The sequence below is a fragment of the Salarias fasciatus genome, chromosome 15, assembly GCF_902148845.1.
Source record: "Salarias fasciatus chromosome 15, fSalaFa1.1, whole genome shotgun sequence".
Classification (NCBI taxonomy): domain Eukaryota; kingdom Metazoa; phylum Chordata; class Actinopteri; order Blenniiformes; family Blenniidae; genus Salarias; species Salarias fasciatus.
Window position 1 is genome coordinate 1,327,298 of NC_043759.1, and position 23,437 is coordinate 1,350,734.

Consider the following 23,437-nt stretch of genomic DNA (forward strand, 5'->3'; position numbering starts at 1 on the left):
CAGGTTACCAGGCCTCATGAACAGTCCAGCTCACCAGTTGATTTATTAGATCAATAAATTAATAAATTAATATTTTTCTTCATGTGACAAATAAGTTACAGTCCTGAATAAATAGTGAATAAATAGGATTTATGGTTAAAAATCATAAATATGTTAAAAGATTAAAAAGATCAACACAGAGAAGTTTATTTGTTTAAAAAAGAGTATTATTTCATTTCAAGTGTGTCAAAAGTGTTTTTTATTGTAAAAGATTCGGGTGACATGAGATGATGTAATGGTGTAACCAATCAGACGACACCAGGGCGTACGTGCCTGTGAGCTTCCGGTTTTTCTCTCTCTCTCTGCCGCATCGTGTGAGAGGCAGCGCTTGTTAGCTTCTGCTGCAGACTACGCTGGTTTTTTTGTCTAGAAGAGCCAGATATTCCAAGCCTAAGTCACTTCTATGGTTGGAGCAAAAAGTGGAGCCCTTCCCTTTTCATGGTAGATGAGCGGACTGTGTGTTTAACAACGGAAACGGAGGAGAACGTGAGTAGCATTTGGCGTTAGCATTCGGCGCTAGCTCCAGTCATTAGCCACATCCCAGGCTAAGCTGTAAAGGTTACACATTACTGAACCCTCATGTCACTTGTTTCTTAAAAGCGTGGATCCTGGACTGATGAGAGCCCTGTATTGTGCCTTGTGCCTGGAGTGTGTGTGAACTGTGAGCCTCTGGTGAGTAACTTTTACTGAAGTTATGTTGCTAAATGGAATGAAATGTGCTGTTTCTGTTGATGGTAATATGGATCAATGAGTTTCTTCAATGAATGTGGTGGTTAAAAAAATGTTTTATATGACAGTGTTTGTTTACAGTTGCCCTCATTCTGTGTTTTTTGAGTGGCAGTAGGAAAAGATAAAAGAGGGAAATGAAATGTTCAATTATTTTGCTTCATGTTTAAACTCAGAAATGTCATCAGTTCATTGAATTTACAGTACCAAGTGGTTAAATTAATTGTTAAGAAGATGTGTTAAAAAGTATATGCATAAGAATGTGTGTTTGTATCTGTTTAAAATTGAAAGTATATTTTGTCATGAGAACAACACAGTGACCCTGTTCTTGGCCTTTACAGGCCGGGTCTTTTTCTTTTCCTCGTCTTTTCCTTTTGTTTTCATTCCCTTCTTTGTTATGGACTCCTGTGCTGACCTTGAAGAAATCTTCTACTGGGGACTCATCTTGTGTCTGTAAGGTAACACGGGACCTCAGTGGTTGTGGCGGGCCAACCCAAGGAAAGAACCAGAGACTCTGATTTTGATAGAAACTGATTTATTTGCAGATCGTGGTTGATATTTCATGCTTGAAGAGCTGAAGAGCAGAAAAATTGTTTTGTTGAATTTATTTATTTTTTCTTCTTCTTCAACTATTCTTGTTCAATACAATCATTTATCAACTTATCTTTGAAGTGTGTGAAGTTCTTTATTCCGTCACTCAGTGCAGTTTGTCGGGCCTCCCTTTCTCCTGTAGCGACCTAGAACCTTCTGATACTGGTCCGTGAGGTAATTGATGCATTGATGAAAAAAATATCTGTATCTCCCAGTTTTTACCACTAACAGTTAGAGCTGAGGCGGGTTACAGAAGCTTGGCGAGCCAGCCAGGAGAAAGTGGAGCGTTATTGAGTGACACGAATAAAGAGTAAAATGGATATTGTGAAAAATGAAAAGGTAAACGTTCGTAACTCAGTTATTGTTTCCGGGTTAACTCAAACTGAAATTGATGAGGAGCTTGAGAGTCACGTAAAACGTTACGGCTCCATTAACAGAGTACTAGTTATTGATGATCCAGAATCAGAGTATCATCTCTGCTCCATTGTGGAATTTGCAAATACCTCTGCAATGCAAACATTTAGACCTCTACTACCAAAAGATTATCCCAGCTCAGCAAATGCAAATGTTACCTTTAAAGTGCGCGCCTTAGATAGTGTTTACACTAGCACTGCTAGCAGCAGCGCCACCAAGGGGTATCTTGAGGAACTGCAAGCCATTGCAAACAAGTGTGGAAAGTCATTTGAAAGTGTACTCCAAGCAGAACTGATGAAGATAAGTGCAGGAAAAGGCGTGATTCTCCCTGCTGACACTGCTTCAACCGAAGACTCTCAAATGAACACCTCTGATGCAACTGGTGAAGAGATTGTGAGTGTTAAAGTGTCACCACAGGTCGTACAGCAGCCTTCTCTCCTACTTGGCTCTGTCTCACCTGAGATTGTCAGGAGCTTACCAACTGTGTTCCCGCCGTCTCCTCCACCCAGGCGTGGTCAGTGTGGTTTGAAAGGTGATGTTCAAGCAGCATCAACACCAGCTTTCCAAAGACTCGAGGCCGCTGCTCAGAGCCCACAGGTAACATCCTTACCTACCAGTGTGAATGGTCAGTCGCATCCTGCTGTGTTGACAGCCGCTCCATCATCAAGCATGGCTGCTGAAAGGAACGCTCAACATCCAGCGTCCCTGTCCATCGAAACCAATAGTAATGATGACAATGCTACAGTCACGTGTTCACTACTTACCATGAATGATGTCAATCCTCCTGCTGTACAACGGATCGTTGTTGAACATGTCATGCGAGCTAATGAAGCTGTGTCTCCCATGCACTCTTCATTCCGCCTCAGACCTTTCTCTGGGAAGTCTCCCCGTCCAAGCAGTGAACTTGATTATGATACCTGGAGGGCAAATGTTGACTTGTTCTTAACAGATCCTTCTATGTCTGACCTGCACAGAACCCGCAAGATCTTAGACAGTCTATTGCCTCCAGCTACTGACGTCATCAAGCATGTCAGCCCTCAAGCCTCACCATCGATGTACCTTCAGCTGCTCGATTCAGTCTATGGCTCTGTGGAGGATGGAGATGAGCTGTTAGCAAAGTTCATGGGGACACTGCAGAACAATGAGGAGAAGCCATCTGACTACTTGAACCGCTTGCAAGTTGCTCTGAGTGCCGCAGTCAGACGTGGTGGCATCGCAGAGTGTGAACGAAACCGCTACCTCCTGAAGCAGTTCTGTCGAGGGTGTTGGAATGATGGATTGATCGCTGATCTCCAGCTGGAGCGGAAAACAAATGCACCACCTTCCTTCGCTGAACTAGTGCTCCTCGTCAGGACAGAAGAAGACAAACAGGCAGGTAAACGCGATCGCATGAAGAAACACCTTGGGCTGCACAAACCAGGTCCTGCTGTCCCAAAGTTCAGAGCTACGGCACAGCAGTTAGCAGTATGCAGTTGTACTACACCTGAGAGAGACGCGACTGATGCTGAAGTCTTAAAGAAACAGCTTAACGAGATACAAGCGCAGGTCGCTGCCATGCAGACTACAACTCCACGAAAAACCAAAGTCAACTGTCCTGACATAACTGAAATCAACACATTGAAAAGGCAGATCGCTGACATTCAAGCACAAGTAGCTGACATGAAGAAAGCACCTCATGGAACTAAAAGTGAGCACCAAGAAGCAACAGAGATTAAAGCATTGAAACATCAGCTTTCTCTTCTTCAAGCACAGGTGACTCCAGCTCAAGTCCAGAGCCAGCAGATACTGTCGCCTGCGTTCTCAAGAGACTCCATCACAGGTCGACACCAGTCACCTTACAAGAGAGTGAACACACAGTCCAGTTCAGGGTCGACAGCAAACAGTAGACCCCGTCCATGGTACTGCTTCCGCTGCGGTGAAGACGCTCACCTGGCCATCAACTGTGAGAGTGAACCAAATCCTCTTCTGGTTGAGGAAAAGAGACACCTACTGAAAGAGAGACAAAGACAATGGGATCAGCAAAAAATTCAGCACTGGCATGCAGCAGTTAAACTACTAGAAGCCCCTGTTGCAGGGCAAACAGGGACTGAAAAGTCAACTAAACGCCCTAGGAAAACAAGGCGAGTGGCTAGCAAGTGTGGTAATACTAACACCTCCTCCACCATACTACCGCCTAAACTGGTTGGAACAAAATGCACTGCTCAAGTCATCATTGAAGGCCATAAAACCAACTGTCTGCTAGATACGGGGTCTCAGGTGACCACCATCCCATTGTCATTTTTCCAGACCCACCTGTCCCATCATTCCTTGAAATCCTTGGATGATCTTCTGGATGTGGAGCTGCAAGTAGAGGGAGCCAATGGGGAGGCTGTGCCTTACCTTGGGTACGTCGAACTCAACCTGATGTTTCCAGAGGAGTTTTTGGGCAAGGAGACTGAAGTCCCTACATTGGTGTTGGTTGTCCCTGATGTGAGCGGTGTGCCTCAAATCCTCATTGGCACCAACTCATTAGACGTCCTCTACTCCAGCTATGTTGAAGAACACGATCGTCGCCCTCAGTCATCCATTTCTGGCTACAAAGTGGTTTTGAAAATCCTTGAAGTACGGAAAAAGCAGGCAAGTATTGGAGCTCTGGGGCTGATCAAAGCACGAAACAACACCCAAGTGGTACCAGCAGGCAGCACCGTCGCTGTGGAAGGGCAGATTCACATGAGTGAAGCTCACAAGGATAAGTGGGTTGTTGTGGAGCCCGCGTCTGTGTCATCTCTTGCAGGCGGACTGCTGGTGGCTAGCTCCCTGTGCACTTTACCTGCCAAGCGCCCGTGCTCAATGTCAATCCTGCTGAAGAATGAGACCCAACACGACATCACCATCCCTCCAAGGATCGTGTTGGCTGAGATTCATGCTGTTCAACAGGTGATTGGGAAGGAGCCATCCGCAGATTCAACCGCTCCTGAAACCAAGAAGATGGAGTTCGATTTTGGAGAGTCCCCTTTGCCACCAGAGTGGAAAGAGCGAATCACCAGGCTGCTCAATTGCATGCCTGAAGTCTTCTCTCAGCACGACATGGACTTTGGTCATACCAGCAAGGTGAAGCATCACATCAACTTGAGTGACAACACCCCCTTCAAACACCGACCCAGACCTATCCATCCACATGATGTTGATGCAGTCAAGAAACATCTTCAAGAGCTGCTAGATTCTGGCGTCATACGTGAGTCTGAGTCCCCTTTTGCATCTCCCATAGTTGTTGTGCGAAAGAAAGATGGTTCTGTGAGGCTGTGCATCGACTTCCGGAAACTCAACTCCCAGACCATAAGAGACGCATACGCTCTACCAAATCTGGAGGAAGTCTTCTCTCTTTTGACTGGCTCAAAATGGTTCTCAGTCCTTGATTTAAAATCGGGCTATTACCAAGTCGAAATGGAAGAAGCTGATAAACAGAAGACTGCATTTGTGTGCCCATTGGGCTTCTGGGAATTTAATAGAATGCCCCAGGGGGTTACTAATGCGCCAAGTACTTTTCAGCGATTGATGGAGAGATGTGTGGGCGATCTCAACCGCAAGGAGGCGCTGGTTTTCATCGACGATGTTATAGTCTTCTCTGATACCCTGGAGCAACATGAGTCAAGATTACTGCAAGTCCTCAACCGACTTAAAGAGTACGGGCTGAAGTTGTCATCTGAAAAATGTAAGTTTTTCCAAACCTCAGTTAAGTATCTTGGCCATATTGTGTCCGAGCATGGAGTCAGGACAGACCCCCAGAAGATTGAGGCCTTAAAGACCTGGCCAGCACCAGAGAACCTCAAACAGCTGCGTTCCTTCCTGGGTTTCTCGGGGTATTACCGACGGTTTGTGAGGGACTACTCAAAGATCATCAAACCCCTAAATGACCTCACAGCTGGGTACCCACCTCTCAGGAAAAACAGTCAAGAAAAAAGGAAAACTCACCTGTACTTCCATCCAAAAGAGTCCTTTGGGAAGAGGTGGACTCCAGAATGTCAGAAAGCATTCGAAGAGATCATTGACAAGCTCACCACCGCACCTGTCTTGGGATTTGCGAACCCCAGCCTTCCGTACCTCCTTCACACTGACGCAAGCACGACAGGACTTGGTGCGGCCTTGTACCAAGAACAAGATGGACAGATGAGGGCTATAGCTTTCGCGAGCAGAGGACTGACCAAGAGTGAAGCGAAATACCCTGCTCATAAATTAGAATTTCTCGCGCTAAAGTGGGCTGTCACAGCTAAGTTCAGTGATTACTTGTATGGTACCGACTTCACTGTTGTTACTGACAGTAACCCCTTAACTTACATCCTAACTTCCGCGAAGTTGGATGCCACGAGCTACAGGTGGTTGTCAGCACTATCGACATACAACTTCAAGCTCCAGTACAGAGCAGGAACCCAGAATCAGGATGCAGACGGACTCTCTCGTCGACCACATGGAGAGCTACTGGATGATGCTGTGTCGAGGAAAGAGCGTGGGAGGATTAAGCAGTTCACCCTATGTTACCTGAAGGAGCAGGAGACTTCAGATGTTGTCCTTCCAGACGCGGTGAAAGCCATATGTGAGAAGCATGATGTTGAGTGGTCTCACAAAAACTCCACATGCCCATCAGTCACACTTGTTGAATCCCTCGCCATCCATTCCGATGCTCTGCCCAGTGGTTTCCAGGAGGAAGAGGATCATGGACTCCCCGTCATTGGCCATTGGACTGAAGAGGAGATAGGAGCAAAGCAGCGAGCAGATCCTAATCTCAGAGTGATCATTGAGGCCAAGGAGTCTGGAGACATGCCTTCACCTACCTTGAGACACGAACTTCCAGATCTTGTTTTGTGGCTCAGAGAATGGAAGCGTCTAGAGCTGAAAGGTGGAGTATTGTACCGAGCACGGCAAGAACATGGACGAGTCACACACCAGCTGGTTCTACCAACCGAACTCAGGGCCACAGCACTGAAAGGCCTACATGATGACCTAGGTCATCTAGGCATAGAGCGGACCCTCGACCTCGTGAGGTCACGCTTCTATTGGCCTAGAATGTCTGCCTGTGTAGAGCAGAAGATCAAGATGTGTGAACGCTGCGTGCGCCGGAAGACTCCAGCCGAAAGGGCAGCTCCTCTGTGTAACATCAAGGCCAGCAGGCCCTTGGAGCTGGTCTGCATGGACTTCCTGTCGGTGGAGCCTGACCGGAGCAACACTAAGGATATATTGGTTCTGACGGACCATTTCACCAAGTACGCAGTAGCGATACCAACACGGAACCAGAAAGCCTCAACGGTGGCTAAATGCTTGTGGGAAAACTTCCTTGTGCATTACGGGTTTCCAGAAAAGCTTCTGAGTGACCAGGGTCCAGACTTCGAATCTCGCACCATCAAAGAACTGTGTTCCATTGCTGGCATCCAAAAGGTTAGGACTACTCCTTACCACCCCAGAGGGAATCCAGTGGAGCGATTCAATAGGACCCTCCTCCAGATGTTGGGCACTCTCGAAAACAAGGACAAGTCTCATTGGAAAGAATTTGTCAAGCCTCTGGTGCACGCGTATAACTGCACACGGAATGACGTGACCGGATTCAGCCCATATGAACTAATGTTCGGCAGACAACCACGGCTTCCAGTTGATTTGGCATTCGGTCTACCCTCCAGCTGTGAACCCAAGTCACACTCCCAGTATGTGCATGATTTAAAGGGCCGCCTAGAGGAGAGCTATCGAGTTGCCACGGAAAATGCCTCAAAGACAGCTGAGCGCAACAAACAACGGTTTGACAGGAGAGTCGTTGAGTCCACTCTGGAGACAGGAGATCGTGTCCTTGTGAGGAGTGTTCGGCTTAGAGGGAAGCACAAGTTGGCCGACAAATGGGAACCAGACGTGCACGTGGTGGTCAAGCGTGCTGGCAGCCTTCCGGTGTGTACTGTCAAGCCCGAGGGAAAGGATGGACCGCTTCGCACCTTACACCGTGACCTTTTGCTGCCGTGTGGATTCTTATCTGTTGCTGAGCCTGAGCAAACTCCAAAACAGACCATCAGCAGACCCAGAACAAGGAGACAGTCAAGAATGGAAGTCACAGCTGAATCTGAGGTGGAAGATGACAATTCAGAGTCGGAAGACATTGACTATCACTACTACTTACCTGGAGAGACACTGGATACTGACTTAATCGAAACACGAGTTTTGACCCGGCCAGAGACGATACCTGCAAGAGAAAGACACCTTGAAGAGACAAAACAACCAATCCAGACTCCACTTGGCAGACTTCCTACTGCTGTCAACCTGGAAGGAGAAAAAGAGACATTGAGCTTAGAGAAACGGGACAGAGAGACGAGATGTGAATCTGAAAGAGAAACCGTACAGTGGATACCTGGGGAGATCATTTCATCTAAATCAGAGGAGCCTCCAGCTCCCGAGGATACAAATGAGCCAGGCTCTGCCAGACCAAACGGTTCAGGATGGAAAAGAAGCTCAGCAGTTGTGGATCCAGAAGCTGAGGTCATCTCAGGGCACAGAGAAGTTAATGACCCCAAAGTGAGAAGAGCTCTGTTTGGGAAAGCTCAGGATACCCACCCTGATGTTTCAAGGGAAGAGGATGAGACCTTACCTGTCCAACCGAGCATGTTGGAGTCTACTTCAGAACCAAACATCATGGATGAAAGTCTTCCTGTTTTCTCAGACCTATCATTCAGTGACAGCAGCGAGGTGGAAGGATGCTCTGTCCACAAACCTTGTGAAGACGTGTCACTGGACAGAACCAACGAAGGAACATCAGTTGGGATGCCTGGGAGGAGAGCTTCTCCAGTCATCATCGGAGAGAGTGAGAGTGACGGTATTCCCAGACGATCCCAAAGGCACAGAGAACCGCCTGAACGACTGCAGTATGCTCAGTTGGGGAATCCCTTGCTGTCTATAGTCCAATCACTCTTCCAAGGCCTCAACCTTGCCTTTGCCGATGCCCTCCAGAACCCTGGCTATGCAGATACTCCCCAAAGAACCCCAAGGCAACTTCATAGTCATATGGGTGTAATGGGACATACACACCTTTAGGAGGGGAGGGTGTAACCCAGGTTACCAGGCCTCATGAACAGTCCAGCTCACCAGTTGATTTATTAGATCAATAAATTAATAAATTAATATTTTTCTTCATGTGACAAATAAGTTACAGTCCTGAATAAATAGTGAATAAATAGGATTTATGGTTAAAAATCATAAATATGTTAAAAGATTAAAAAGATCAACACAGAGAAGTTTATTTGTTTAAAAAAGAGTATTATTTCATTTCAAGTGTGTCAAAAGTGTTTTTTATTGTAAAAGATTCGGGTGACATGAGATGATGTAATGGTGTAACCAATCAGACGACACCAGGGCGTACTTGCCTGTGAGCTTCCGGTTTTTCTCTCTCTCTCTGCCGCATCGTGTGAGAGGCAGCGCTTGTTAGCTTCTGCTGCAGACTACGCTGGTTTTTTTGTCTAGAAGAGCCAGATATTCCAAGCCTAAGTCACTTCTATGGTTGGAGCAAAAAGTGGAGCCCTTCCCTTTTCATGGTAGATGAGCGGACTGTGTGTTTAACAACGGAAACGGAGGAGAACGTGAGTAGCATTTGGCGTTAGCATTCGGCGCTAGCTCCAGTCATTAGCCACATCCCAGGCTAAGCTGTAAAGGTTACACATTACTGAACCCTCATGTCACTTGTTTCTTAAAAGCGTGGATCCTGGACTGATGAGAGCCCTGTATTGTGCCTTGTGCCTGGAGTGTGTGTGAACTGTGAGCCTCTGGTGAGTAACTTTTACTGAAGTTATGTTGCTAAATGGAATGAAATGTGCTGTTTCTGTTGATGGTAATATGGATCAATGAGTTTCTTCAATGAATGTGGTGGTTAAAAAAATGTTTTATATGACAGTGTTTGTTTACAGTTGCCCTCATTCTGTGTTTTTGAGTGGCAGTAGGAAAAGATAAAAGAGGGAAATGAAATGTTCAATTATTTTGCTTCATGTTTAAACTCAGAAATGTCATCAGTTCATTGAATTTACAGTACCAAGTGGTTAAATTAATTGTTAAGAAGATGTGTTAAAAAGTATATGCATAAGAATGTGTGTTTGTATCTGTTTAAAATTGAAAGTATATTTTGTCATGAGAACAACACAGTGACCCTGTTCTTGGCCTTTACAGGCCGGGTCTTTTTCTTTTCCTCGTCTTTTCCTTTTGTTTTCATTCCCTTCTTTGTTATGGACTCCTGTGCTGACCTTGAAGAAATCTTCTACTGGGGACTCATCTTGTGTCTGTAAGGTAACACGGGACCTCAGTGGTTGTGGCGGGCCAACCCAAGGAAAGAACCAGAGACTCTGATTTTGATAGAAACTGATTTATTTGCAGATCGTGGTTGATATTTCATGCTTGAAGAGCTGAAGAGCAGAAAAATTGTTTTGTTGAATTTATTTATTTTTTCTTCTTCTTCAACTATTCTTGTTCAATACAATCATTTATCAACTTATCTTTGAAGTGTGTGAAGTTCTTTATTCCGTCACTCAGTGCAGTTTGTCGGGCCTCCCTTTCTCCTGTAGCGACCTAGAACCTTCTGATACTGGTCCGTGAGGTAATTGATGCATTGATGAAAAAAATATCTGTATCTCCCAGTTTTTACCACTAACAGTTAGAGCTGAGGCGGGTTACACACATCCCACTTTTCAGGTTTTTATTTCTAAAAACAAGTTTAAATGTTGTACAAATTTCATTTCACTGCACAGTTGTGTCCCATTTGATGTTGGTTCCTCACAAAATATGCCAATTTTATAACTTAATGTTCAAAGTATGAAATTTAAGAAAAAGGGCAAAGAATTCAATGGAGGTGAAGACTTTTTCAAGGCACTGTACATACTATGTTATGACAAATATTGTTTTCATACACAGCACCCACAGATGCACTGTAAAATATATCTTATTTTTTTAAACTATGAAATACACACACTAATAAAATGTGCAAACTCCCCAATTCTCGTGCAAAATGATACCTCACATCCACAACAAAGTTTTCTCTTCTGAAAATGGTCATTTGTGTCAAACTGATACAAATTATTACATGAAGAGAGTTTTAGAAGCATCAGCTGAACATTGGTTTGTGTGCTACACTTCTCCGTCTGTTTGGGCCTCATTCCTGCATGATGCATTGCGTAGTGGCTGCATTTACAAATGAAAGGTGGCTGACTGGAGGACAACGACTTGTGTTTTCAAAAGCACTGAGCCACTGTGGCCCCTCTCTGGGTTCTGGGATGGGTTGGGCCAAACCGGCCCCCAGTTGGTAAACCTAGTGTTAAATGCGATCAATGATCACTTCCTGCTCTCCAGCCTGTGGAGGAACCGCCCTGCTGCTGTGAGAAGATGGAGCCACGCTGAGGCTCTTTATGATTCTTCAGACACCGACAGATTCCAGAGAAATGTATTTTTAACCAGTCCAGTAAAGTTGGCAAGATATTCTCAGATTTGGACTTTCAGTCTCAATAATAAACATCAGTATCACACAGAGGGAGCCTCCATCCCATCGCTGTGAGGTGGACCAGATGCTACAAGCTCATTTGTATTAAAAGTGTCTGTCTTTCAAGTAGCAGAAACAACACTGCCTTCTATGAGCAGCCGGTTGTGCTTGTTTCCTGTTGTAATAAAAAACACTCTGTTTGATACAATTTTCTTTTCATAGTTTGAACGCATTTTGTAAATAATGAAATTCAAATAACTTCACTGTAACAAATGAAACTTGTCTGAACCCATCAAAGGAGTTCTGCTGATCTTACTACTGCCGATTCTACGATCATTCTGCCAACAGAAGCAATTCCAAAGTTTTTCAGGATTTAGTAATACTTTTCAATATGTTATATCATCGATGATTCACTGTCCATACGGTTGTATTGCGTACTTCTACTTTAATGAACCAGCCGTCAACAACATGCCTCATCACTCTGGGGGAAACCATATTACTCTCTTCTTCTCAGTGCTTCACACTGCATTATGCACCCAGCAGTCAGAAGGAGCCCTCTGCTGGACTGAAGGAGGTAATGCTTTACTTAGGCACTGCTGTGAACTCCAACAACAAACACTTAATGAAAATAATGGCAGCAATGAGTGTGAACAGTAGCAACTGTAAATGTAAATCTGTCAAAACAGTCAATGATTTGCTGCGATGCTAAACAATAACTTCACTGTAACAACAGGGAAATGATCCTCTGCCCAGGTGTCAAAGGCTCCTGTTGATCATATTAAAGCAATGGTTTGTCAAAAAACACATTTTCATAATTTTTATTAATTTTTATGTCTAATGGATTTCAATAACTTCCCTGTACAGTAGATGAATGAAATCTGTCTCAAATTTAAAACTATGAAAAAAATTACATCAAGCTGACTGTTTTTCTGTTATGACAGACGACAAGTGAAGTTTTTAGTGCTTTTGGTGACACTGCAGTGAATCCCAGTGGTGGTATTATTATTTTTTTTTGAGGTATTTGTCTTCACTGTTGCATTGTCTAGTATTTTGCAGACGGTCCCTGAACACCGCAGCACTGTTTGTACTGCCTGAAAAATGATTCAGGAAATGATTCAGTCCTTCCCTCCTGCAGCTCCTCCTCCAACTGGAAAGTGAAAGTGAAAGAATTTCAGAGAGGAGAACAAACAGTCTTCTTCCTCTGAGAGACGGCAGACATGGAGGACCACAATCAACTGATCCGGTCAGTAAAAGTCTTAAATAATCTGTAATAATGTTAAGCAGCGTTCAGTGTCATGTTTAATTTCCTGTCACTGTGTTGAACTGAGTTCACTTCAACTTCCTCTGTGTTTTCAGAAGCGAGGCAGAGGACGAAGCTCCAGGTGAGAAATCATTAACTCTGTTTTTATCAGACTGAGAACCAGTTCAACAGGGTCTGTGTGTGTGTGTGTGTGTGTGTGTGTGTGTGTGTGTGTGTGTGTGTGTGTGTGTGTGTGTGTGTGTGTGTGTGTGTGTGTGTTACACAGTGGTGTAAGTTATCAAATTACATCGCACAAGTAAATTTAACTGATTCTTTGAAGTTTGACTTCAGTGTTTTGCTCTATTTATTCCCAGCTTCTTGGAGGAAGTTCTTCGTCATCCTGACAGGAAAAACAAATGAAGCTCATCAGTCTGTTGTTGAATTCTTTGGCTCTTTGGGTCAAACTGAGGCGGCGTCTTCTGAAGACGCTGACTACTGTCTGGTTTTCTGTCCCATCTCTTCTCGGGTTGGGACAGACGTCCGTGACGCCATGGAGCATCTTCCTGGTGAGACATGTCTCTGTCTGCAGTCTTGATTGGTCAGTTGCTGAAAGCTGCTCATCTTTCACTGTGGAGGAAGTGAACCGCATCAAGACATTTTCAGAGCAGAGAATCTCAGACTATCACTGATTTTTAAAGAGTAGCTGTATATTTATTTGTTTTAGCAACAATTTAAAATGACAGAACATAAACATAATACAGAATCCAAAACTTGTTTGCTCAAAAGGAGCAGGAAGAACTTTAAAAACTTATCAGGCCCTACCACACTTCTTTCATTTTTGAAATCCTGCCATTGATGCTGCACAGTCCTGTCAAGAAAGAAGCTTCCAGCTTCAGTGTCTGCATTTACAATAACACAGACGAATGTCCTTGTATAAGTTTGTAATCACCATGAATTGGACATACTATGGACATTAGCCATAAACAGAAACAGGGTTTAAGGTTTACCAACAGTACATTCCAAGCTAATAATTATATAGTAGGCCTGCATCTGTGCATGCACACATGCACACCACCAGCAGGTTAACTATATAAACAATATGACCCTTTAATATTGCTTAACATTATTAAAATTTGTCATACTTGCTCATTATTAGCATATTTTTCAAATATATAGTTTTTGCACTTTAATGTGAAGTGATTTAGATTAGTGCATTGTTTTAGATGATCCTGGAGACTGTTCCATAGTGTTACTCCACTCCGTGTCATACACATATCTTCTAATGTGGTATGAGGATGATGTTTGTTAAAGTTTAATTCCCTGATTAAGTTGTATCCTCCTTCCTGATCCCCAAACATTTTGTGGATGTTTCCTGGGAGGATGTTTTGTCTTGCTTTGAACAACATTTGAATTGTCCTGAATTCCACCAAATCCCTACATTTGAACATATGTGATTGTCGGAACAGTGAGTTTGTCTTATCTCTGTATCCAGCGGTGTGGGCCGCTCTAATATCTTTCTTCTGTAGTCTGACCTTCATCTGTGTTGCTTTCATATGCGTTTCCCCAAACTTCCACTCAGTAACTGAGATACAGCAAAACAAGTGAACAGTAAATAGTTCAGCTTCCTTGTTTTGAAAACATTTATCTCCGTTTCTTACCCCCAGGCCATACAGCTACTGTGAGTAGTGGAAGCTACAGAGGGGGGGGGGGGGGGGGGGGGGGGGGGGGGGGGGGGGGGGGGGGGGGGGGTTAGACCTCTGGTAGCTCTGTGTGTTCGAATTTTAAAGGCAAAGCACCTGATTTTGTTTGCTTCCAATTTACATAATAAAATGTTGTGGTTCATCGTATCAAAAGCTTTTCTTAGATCTATGAAAATTCCAGTGGAGTGTTTTTTCATGTCCAAGTTATTTGTGATTTCTTCTGTGAGTTCTAACAAGGCCAGTGAGGTCAATCTGTCATTTCTAAACCTTACCAGTTTGCATTTAGTGTTTTGTTTTTCTCAATGAATGTTTCCATACGGTAAGCAATAGTTTTTCTAGGACATTTGAGAACTTTGATAAAACTGATATAGGTCTGTAATTGGAAAAGTGATTCCTATTCAACCACATAGTTTTTCTAATTTTCATTTGATCAGGGAATTTGCCATTTAAAAAGGATAAGTTGCAGTGGCGGACCGTGCATTTCACATTAAGGCCTTCAGAACAGATCCGCCTGAACCAATCCACCTCTCAATAACTATTTTATGTCTATAAAAAATCTTATTATGCAGATATGCACATAAAGAGTTGTTGCACAGCAGATAGATACTTGTGCAGCCAGAATAAATGCCTTTGCTGAAGTGCACAATTCTCCTACTACATCTGTGCACATACAATGAGCATCAACAACTTAATAAAACAGCAATATTATTTAGGAAAAGAGGAACATTTTACTCACCAAAATCCCCATTATTTGAAAACAAAATCCATCCTCATTTCCTTCCTCAAAAAGACTTCAATTGCTCTGTCATATAGATTATCCGTGTTTCAGTCCCATAAAGTCAGGGCTGAAAGTCCAGCTTGCCCTGTGGGATTTCTGGCATAAGTTTTATTTCTCTTCAGGTCTTCTTCTTCTTCTTCTTTGGAATAATTGAGGTAGGCGACCAACAACTTAGGTGCATACCGCCCCCTACTGTATCTCTTGGTGAATGTAAATCAGAGGGCCTGGATCTGCTGTTGTTAGAAGCTAGAAGGCGCTGAGTCGCCAACTCGAAATCTGATTGGTTGAAGCAACTGTCTGTTTGACGCTTCACTTTACTTCACTGCGCCATCAGGAACGGGCAGTGAAGGCCTCAGGCAGATTTCTTTGACCCTAGCAACAGATGATGCCTGAAATCTGATTGGTTAAATGATTTAATATGAAAAAAACATGTCTGGAAGCAGCACAACCACGGGAAAACTATGAAAGGAACTGGAACATACCGTTTGGAATCATTTATTAATTATTAATGGACAAAATATAATTTACATCAGTCTGTAATTCAGATACTTTTTAGGCCAGCAGAGAAGGCTTTGTAGGCCCTGACGGCCCACCACTGATAAGTTGTATATGTGGGTTGTTGTTGTATTCATCCAGTGCCTGACATCCCTGAAACACAACACTGCAGCCTCTTCAGGCTTCCCATCCAGCTTAACACATGTTTTACAGTTTGAAGTCCAGGTTGCTTGAATCTTGTTTAATTTCTCAAAAAGCGGGCTGTTCTGGCAACGTTTGCATTTTTCCTTGTCAGATGTTCATTAATGTACACATTAGTTCTTTTGAGTTTTTTTCTACGACTTCAGAGCTCCATTTTTTTGTTTGTTTTTGTTTTATTTCCAAATCTCGATAATGTTGCTTTTGGTTGCTGATTGTCTTTTGTAGGTCGTGAATGGCAGGTGTCAATGTCTTGTGAGGTTATAGCAATTCATGTTCATGAAGGAGATGATCTGCTGTTCCATAGACTCCTGATCACTCTCAGTAGGTTTCACGCCTGACACCGGCACTCGAGCAGAGGTCCCAGGTTTTATTTCCAGACCGGTACTAATTAGATTAGGGTGACCATACGTCCTCTTTTCCCCGGACATGTCCTCTTTTTCCGTCCTGTCCGGGGCGTCCGGGCGGGTTTTTTAAATTCAAGGAAATGTCCGGGTTTTACCGTTTCTCAGCACGTGAACGTGAACTGACCAGCGCTTTGCACTCAGTACTGTGATACTTTGTTGCACGACGTGATTACCGAGAGGCAGTGTTGTGAGACCGCGCGCGCGCACACACACACACACACATACACACACACAGACGGAGCAGAGCAGACGGGGCTTCAGACAGCGTAGTGCTTCTTCTTCTTCTGTGGTGTTTAACGGCGGATGGCACCATGTCAACAGGCGCATTAGCGCCTCCTATCGCTACAGAGTGGGATCAGAGAACAATCTAAATTCTACAATTCTATCTATTAACCCCTCTATTTATTATAATCCAAGGCATGAGATCAATGCTTTCCGACTGTTTACAACACTGTTTATGGAGAACTGATGGATTCCTTCTCTACTTAATTCGACAGCGGAGGAAAAGCCTCAGCTTCAGAGCAGCTTCTCAGATGAACTGCAAAAAAAAGTTCCAACATACCGAGATGAAAAATAGAATGTAGAAGAAAAACAGGATGAAGAAAACAATTCAAGATTAAAAGTATATATCTTTTTTGTTTGTTAAGTTGGTGTTTTGGTGAGACTCTTATATTCTTCTATCTTATTACAGTTATGAAGAAATATATTGTTGAAGCTGGATTTTCTAACAGAAGATTCATATTTAGAACATTATTAAATATTTGTAAAAAGTCTAAGAGAGATATTATTTTGTTACAAGTTTTTACATTTCATCTTATTTTGTTAAAGAAGTTAGTTTCGCATCATTGAAGCATAATAAAGCATGAACATCAACCTCTGAGAAGCCAATCTGAATTTGTGCCTCGAGCTGTTCTGTCCAGTAGGGGGCAGCAGAACGGAGCTTCTGACTGCTGGAGAGATTGACTCTTAAAGAGGAGCTTAGAAGTATAAAACTCCTCTTGATAACATGATTTCTGCCTTTATTTTATTGATTTGAATCCTGGAACATGATATTGCTGGAGCTGACAGGAGGACAGGAGGAGAGATGGAGAGCGAAGGGAACAAACATTCAGAGTGTAGAGTAGGGCTGCACGATTTTGACAAAAAACCTAATTGCGATTTTTCTGACCAATAATGCGATTGCAATTCGATTTGCGATTTTCACATTTTATTCTTTCAAATGCAGAAAACAGCAAAAATTATGGTCGAAAAAAATTCTTGTTACTTTTACATGGTGTTGCTCAAGTTGACACATAAAATAACCTAATGTAAACTACATTGACAAAGCTTCAGGCAGCGGCAGCAGAGACACCACCATGCTGTCTGCATCACGTTTGAAAAAAAAAGTGCGTCGTTTTAATGAAATAACAAAAGAATCACCCAATGCTGTCGAAATTGGAATTCAAAACTGGTCTTGCTTGCATGGTTCACAGAAAATTACTTAGACAAGAGTTTTCAACGTCAAATAAATGGAAATTAAAAAAAAGAACCGCAAATAGGCACCACTGTGAAACCAACTTCAACTTGAAAAAGAAACTCGCCAGCCACTACAGATAAAGGGTAAAAAAAAAAAGAATCCTTATTGCTGTAATATTCTTAGATCACAATCAGTTTAGTAATCCTACTTTGGGTCATCTTCCCTCATATTCTTGGGCTGCGCTGCATGTTTTCATGGAGAAAGATGAGCGCATCGACATGCGCTGGATGAAGGCAGGAGCTGTCGGGTGATCGGGTGAGAGACGGAATAACCTACGACTTGTCGACATTTCTGTAATGTGTAGCAGAGTCTTCAGGTGTTGGTACAAATTAGACGTATTTCCTCTGGATCTGGCTGCTGCACAGCGACACAATCTACGTCTGGCTCCACGTCGTTTTTTTCAAACCCAAAGTCAGTCCAAACAACTGAACTACGATTCTTTTTTAATACCAGCTGCTCCGCTCCCTCTTCTGTTGTCATCAGTCATTTTCACACCGTGAACGAATCACACTGAAAACTTTTTGCTCCTCATGACACCGCAAAGCACACGCGCAGGGTTTGTTGTTAGCAACCTGACGTTAGTTAGCTGCAGCAGTGCAGTGCATACATACTTGCTTCCTGTTGTCATTTCTGATTGGCCGGTGACCCGGAACGCGAGACTCGAACGTTTTGATTGGCGGATTGGGTCTGTCACTCAAATGCCTCGAAAAACCTCAGCCCTGTGCGGTTTGGTTACCGCAGTAGTTAAAACCTCAATTTCGATTGGATGTCGGTTAATCGTGCAGCCCTAGTGTAGAGAAGGAAGAGAGCAAAGGTTCCACCATCCTTCAGTTAGAACCAACACTCCAGATGAGCGGCTGCTAGACCTGAACAGAACATCCTACAGTTAGAGAACACAGCTGGTAGAGATCTGGGACGTGAAGCTGGGGATCCAGGTGTCAAATTACAAAGCAGGGCATCAGGAGAGACCTGATCCAGATAGCCATTAGTCTAACAGCCCACCAGACAACAAGGGGATTAAAGATCAGCCTGATCATGACCTCTGACCTCTGAGAGGTCCAGAAGCAGGCCAGAGAGGCCCTCAGGGCCCAGACAACCGGGGACAATCCTAAACCCAGGCCCCGGGTCCAGAAAGGAAAAAGGGATGCAGTAGGCATACTCGCCCCCACCCCACCCCCCCACCCAAACCAGGGCGGACGGCGACCATAGCCAGAGAGCCACTGACTCAAGAAGCACACACCCATCATGCATCAGGAGGAGTGAAGGCGAGGACAGACAGGGGCCAGCGGGAGAACCCAGACCCAGGATCCACCACCCCACAGGGTGCCACAATCTCTAATCACATGCATACCTTTCCAGTCGCCCACACATACACCCCCCCCCCCCGCCCCCCCCCACACACACACACACACACACACACACACACACACACACACACACACCCTACTCAGTCATACCACCAACATACCCCTAGATGCAGGATGTCAACATCTGTATGTTAGAAGGGGAAGATGCTCTGTAATCTGGATATAAGATCTTCTTCTTATTGAAAAGATAGAATGATGAACTGATGACAACATGCAGCCAGCTCTTCGAGATTGAAGCTAACATCTATAGAGTCATGCTAATGCTAATCATTGTGTTTCCAGATGGTAAAGCAGCCGTTCTGGTGGTGATGCATCACACCTTCAATACCGAACAAGTGATTCCTCCGAGCCGCAGACTGGTGACAGACCAGAGAGTCCAGCTGACTCTGGACTGTCTGTTCTACCAGAACAAGCTGCTCAGCTGTGAACTCAACGGAAACATGGAGAAAAACATCAAGAAGTTCTTCAGATTCTCCCAGTTAGAGGTAACAGATTGATTTCCAGTTTCATCCTGGATTATTTCAGCTTCAGGAACATTTTTCTTTGACAGTGACTGAAGACTGTTGCTGAACATGAATGTGGTCTGATGTTGGAACAATTAACAGAATCTGTTCTTTAATCAAACGTGAGCAGGAGGCTCTAAACAAAGAGACGATCTCATCAGACACCAGTTCTCCATCATGGAAAACTATTCAGAGACACCCTGCTTTTAATCAGCAATCAACATGTATTGACTGAATGAATTCACCCACTCTTCTCTGAATAAATTCCTCAAACGTTTTAATTTCATGGAATCTCAGCAGGTTGATCAAAGAATGATTGAATGTCATTAAAAATCCTTCTTCAGTTGGTGAACAAGTCAAAAGCAGAAGTTCCTCCAGGAGGTTGAAGGAATGAAGTTGATGAAAAGTAAAAATGTTGAATTATAGAATGAGGTCCAGAACGTTCTCTTCTGGTCATATCTCAGAACAATGATGGAGAAGATCCAGACCGTGGAGGAGAACCTGGATCCAAGGATCAACAGAAGAAGACTCCACGTCCACCTGAAGATGGAAACAAGAAGCGCAGCAACAAGGAGGTAAGGAAGCTTCTGTCCAGGAGGAAACACACAGCTCCAGTGTTCCTCCACACCGAGGTCTTTAACAGAAATCATCAGATGTGGAGAAATGTTCAACAGCTCTGTGGTCGACCTGATGATGATGATGATGATGATGATGATGATGATGATGATGATGATGATTGAGGTCAGATAAAATTCACTGAGTTGTTTTGCTTTTCTTCCACTGAAGCAGTGTGGGAAAAAAGTGCTTCATAAATGTTGTGGAATTTTTGGTGAATCAGAGCCAAAGATGAGGAGTCCAGGTGTTGACGCTGCACAAGGAGGATTTATTGAGGATTGCAGAGGAAGCACACACAAATCAGCTGATTGAGAGCAAGGCTGTTGCTCCGGGGAGAATCCAACCCGACTCCAGCATGACTTCCGGCCATGCCAGGTCATATAGCTGGATCTCACCAGACCAGCAGATGCTGTTTCCCAGTGACTTCAGACAAAACAGAGCGGCCTTCACACTGTGTTCCTGAGAACTTTGAAACCAAAGCTTTATTCCACAACAATAAGTGTAGCCCATTTACCATTTTATTAGAATTTTCTCTTCATATTCTGTTGTAATTTCTATTGTATCTAAGTTTTTACTCTATTTTATTCTATTTCCTTTTTTTGTTTTTCCTTTTTTTGATTCATTGAAATTCTTCACTGTGGGGTCTGCTGGGGGGGTTCTCAGATTAGAAGGGGCGGGGTTTGGTGGCGTGGGGAGGTGTGGTGCAGACGGCGAGTGATATGAAGGCGGACGTCATCTGTCAAGGTGTGGCTTCCTGGGATGACAGCTGTCAGCGCTGTTAGTGGGAAATAAACGACCCTCCACTCGTCTCCTCTTTCGCTTCCAACACATCACCCTGTTTCCCTGAAGCCACGCCCACTTCCTGGTTTATCAGTCACAGTGACGCAGACGGTTGAACTGTTGAGGTTTTGGTGGTTTTGTTCATTTTTTTTTAAATTTTTATTGTGATATTGATTTACTATTTGTTTTGTTTTTTTACTTCATGATACCAAAGACATGTCAACAGGATGGTCAGAAGACGGGGCTCCTGTGGAATTCTTTCCGGTTTTTTTCATCAAACAAAAATAAGACATCAGAGAATGACAATTCAAACTCAAAGGCAGCAACCTGCAGCAGTGAGGAGGTAAGAACTCTTCTGTCCAGGAGGACACAGCTCCAGTGTTCCTCCACACTGAGGTCTGTTCATTCAGAAGTCCAACAACGCTCTACCTGCTGGTGATGGATAATGTCATGAAATCTTGAGATTTGTCTGTGACATGGGGGCTTTACGGTGGTTTGTATTTACATTGGCCTTCTTGTTGTGTTTTTACTCTCCTATTCCAGACATTTTCACCAACTGCTCCAAGTGAGTCAGACGTCAATTTATTGCAGAAGGAGCTGCATAAAGAAATGGGAGCCCTGAAAAAACAAAATGCTGAAGAAATGGAAGCCCTGAAAAAACAAAATGCTGAAGAAATGGGAGCCCTTAAGAAACAAAATGCTGAAGAAATGGAAGCCCTGAAAAAACAAAATGCTGAAGAAATGGAAGCCCTTAAGAAACAAAATGCTGAAGAAATGGAAGCCCTGAAAAAACAAAATGCTGAAGAAATGGAAGCCCTTAAGAAACAAAATGCTGAAGAAATAGAAGCCCTGAAAAAACAAAACAGTGAAGAAACTGAAGCCCTGAACAAACGAAATGTTGAAGAAATGGAAGCCTTGAAAAGTGAAACTGATGAAGAAATTGCAAACAGAGACCAGAAAAACCAGGAATTATGGACTGACATTGAAAAGGAGAAGAAGAACGTTGGCTTTCCAGTCGAACTCCATCCCAATGGTCCAGTTCTTACAAATAGTGGAGGAGGACCTGGATCCATATCTTATCAGACCACTCCCTCCAAGTGTGAAGATGGAGCCATGAACTCCAGCAGTGAGGAGGTAAGAAAAGTTCTGTTCAGGAGGAACCACACGGTTCCAGTGTTCCTCCACACTGAGTTGTATTAATAAAGGTCATCAGATCTGGAGAAATGTTGAACTCTCTGGTCTAAATGACGATGATGATGGCAGAAGCCATCAGCTAAAACCCAGCAGGTTGTCCAGTTTTTCCCTGGAACCCTCCTGCATGTGTCTGCTGACCTTGGAGAGTCCGACCTGAAAGAAAAGGTCCTGCATCAATATTTAATTTGTGATTCAACCAAATTCTGGAGGCTCCATTTAAATCAGATGAAACTCCTTCAGTCCAGAAACCTTCCTCTTCCAGACACTGGGGGGTCAATGCCCAGTGTGGCAGAGGTCTCAGACTAAACGCAGACACAATAGTCAAATAAACATCTGGTAAACCCAGTCAGCAGCACTGCCTGGACTCTGTAACCTTATCCTCACACCGGTTCTTTCTCCATCTCAGAGAAATTCATTAAACTTGTTATTGAACTTTTTAAAGGAACTGTCAGTAAATTCTACTGGGAGAGTCTGAAGTAGGCAGTTGACCCTGGGATTCACTTTATTTAGACCACATTAACTGTAAGAAACAAATCTGTAAAATAACATGAAGTGTCGTGGTAATTTTCTGCCAAGACATCATCTGTTTCTATACAGACATTTCTGTCTGTCAGGACTTTCTCTCAGCTCCTGTGTGTGTGCGTGTGTGTGTGTGTGTGTGTGTGTGTGTGTGCGCGCATTTTGTAGTTATCCAGTCATCTCTTGTCTCAAAATGAAATGAAAACACTGCTCCGATAAAATACTGTTATTTCAGCAGGGACCACAGCACTGGAACAGCACATCCTGTTTAATATTGAAATTGATTTTAATTCATTCATTTTCCGACACCAGAGCCAATCCCAGCTCCTTATAGGCGAGGGCGGGGTCCACCCTGGAAGCAGGAAATTCCTCCATGGTACCACAGCAGCTCTGCTGAATTTCCATGCAGTTTTTTTAGTGTGACTTTACCCCATCAGGGAAACTGGATGTGAAGCCGTGGCTTTGAAATGCTGCTTCTGGACCATTATTTCACAGAAGCACCTCTTCATGAACTTTCCTAACAAAACTAAATATTTGTAAGATCCTAAATAAGAATCCCCACTCCTCCAGACCAAAAGCCTTTTCAGCATCAAGTGAAACAGCTGCGATGAGTTTGATAATCCATCTTCTGCTAACTACCTGCTGTCATTAGCAAACTCCCCTCTGGAAGGGTTATCAAGAAGGTACGGTGGATTTTGACTCATTTATTTAATGAACACAGATCAACAAACAGTCCCGGCTGCAGGGGGCTGCTCCGCTCCCAGAGGCTCATCCAGCGTTGGTCACAGCTGATAGAACACAGAAGGAACCCTGACTGGAGCTGATGGTCACAGTACCGGCAGGAGAATTAGGTTGTAAACCTGAAATACAAAACGGTCTGGTATCAGCTGCA

At 43.7% G+C, this 23,437-nt stretch overlaps 1 protein-coding gene across 3 annotated transcripts in view; it reads left to right on the top strand.

Annotated features, from left to right (window-relative positions):
• The first annotated feature begins 678 nt into the window (after window positions 1-678).
• LOC115402422 (uncharacterized) overlaps window positions 679-23,437 on the top strand; it is a 654,628-nt gene continuing 631,869 nt past the window's right edge. Inside the window, exons 1-9 of one of the 3 annotated variants that reach the window (XM_030110961.1) lie at window positions 679-689; window positions 2,969-2,977; window positions 12,425-12,476; window positions 12,590-12,615; window positions 12,848-13,039; window positions 19,217-19,419; window positions 19,902-20,012; window positions 21,047-21,175; window positions 21,376-21,966. In XM_030110961.1, the coding sequence (XP_029966821.1) occupies window positions 12,451-12,476; window positions 12,590-12,615; window positions 12,848-13,039; window positions 19,217-19,419; window positions 19,902-20,012; window positions 21,047-21,175; window positions 21,376-21,966 (1,278 nt within the window). In that variant the 5' untranslated portion in view covers window positions 679-689; window positions 2,969-2,977; window positions 12,425-12,450. Of the gene's footprint in view, window positions 690-2,968; window positions 2,978-12,352; window positions 12,477-12,589; window positions 12,616-12,847; window positions 13,040-19,216; window positions 19,420-19,901; window positions 20,013-21,046; window positions 21,176-21,375; window positions 21,967-23,437 lie in introns of those variants that run through there. The other 2 variants (XM_030110960.1, XM_030110966.1) reach the window with 2 other exon arrangements.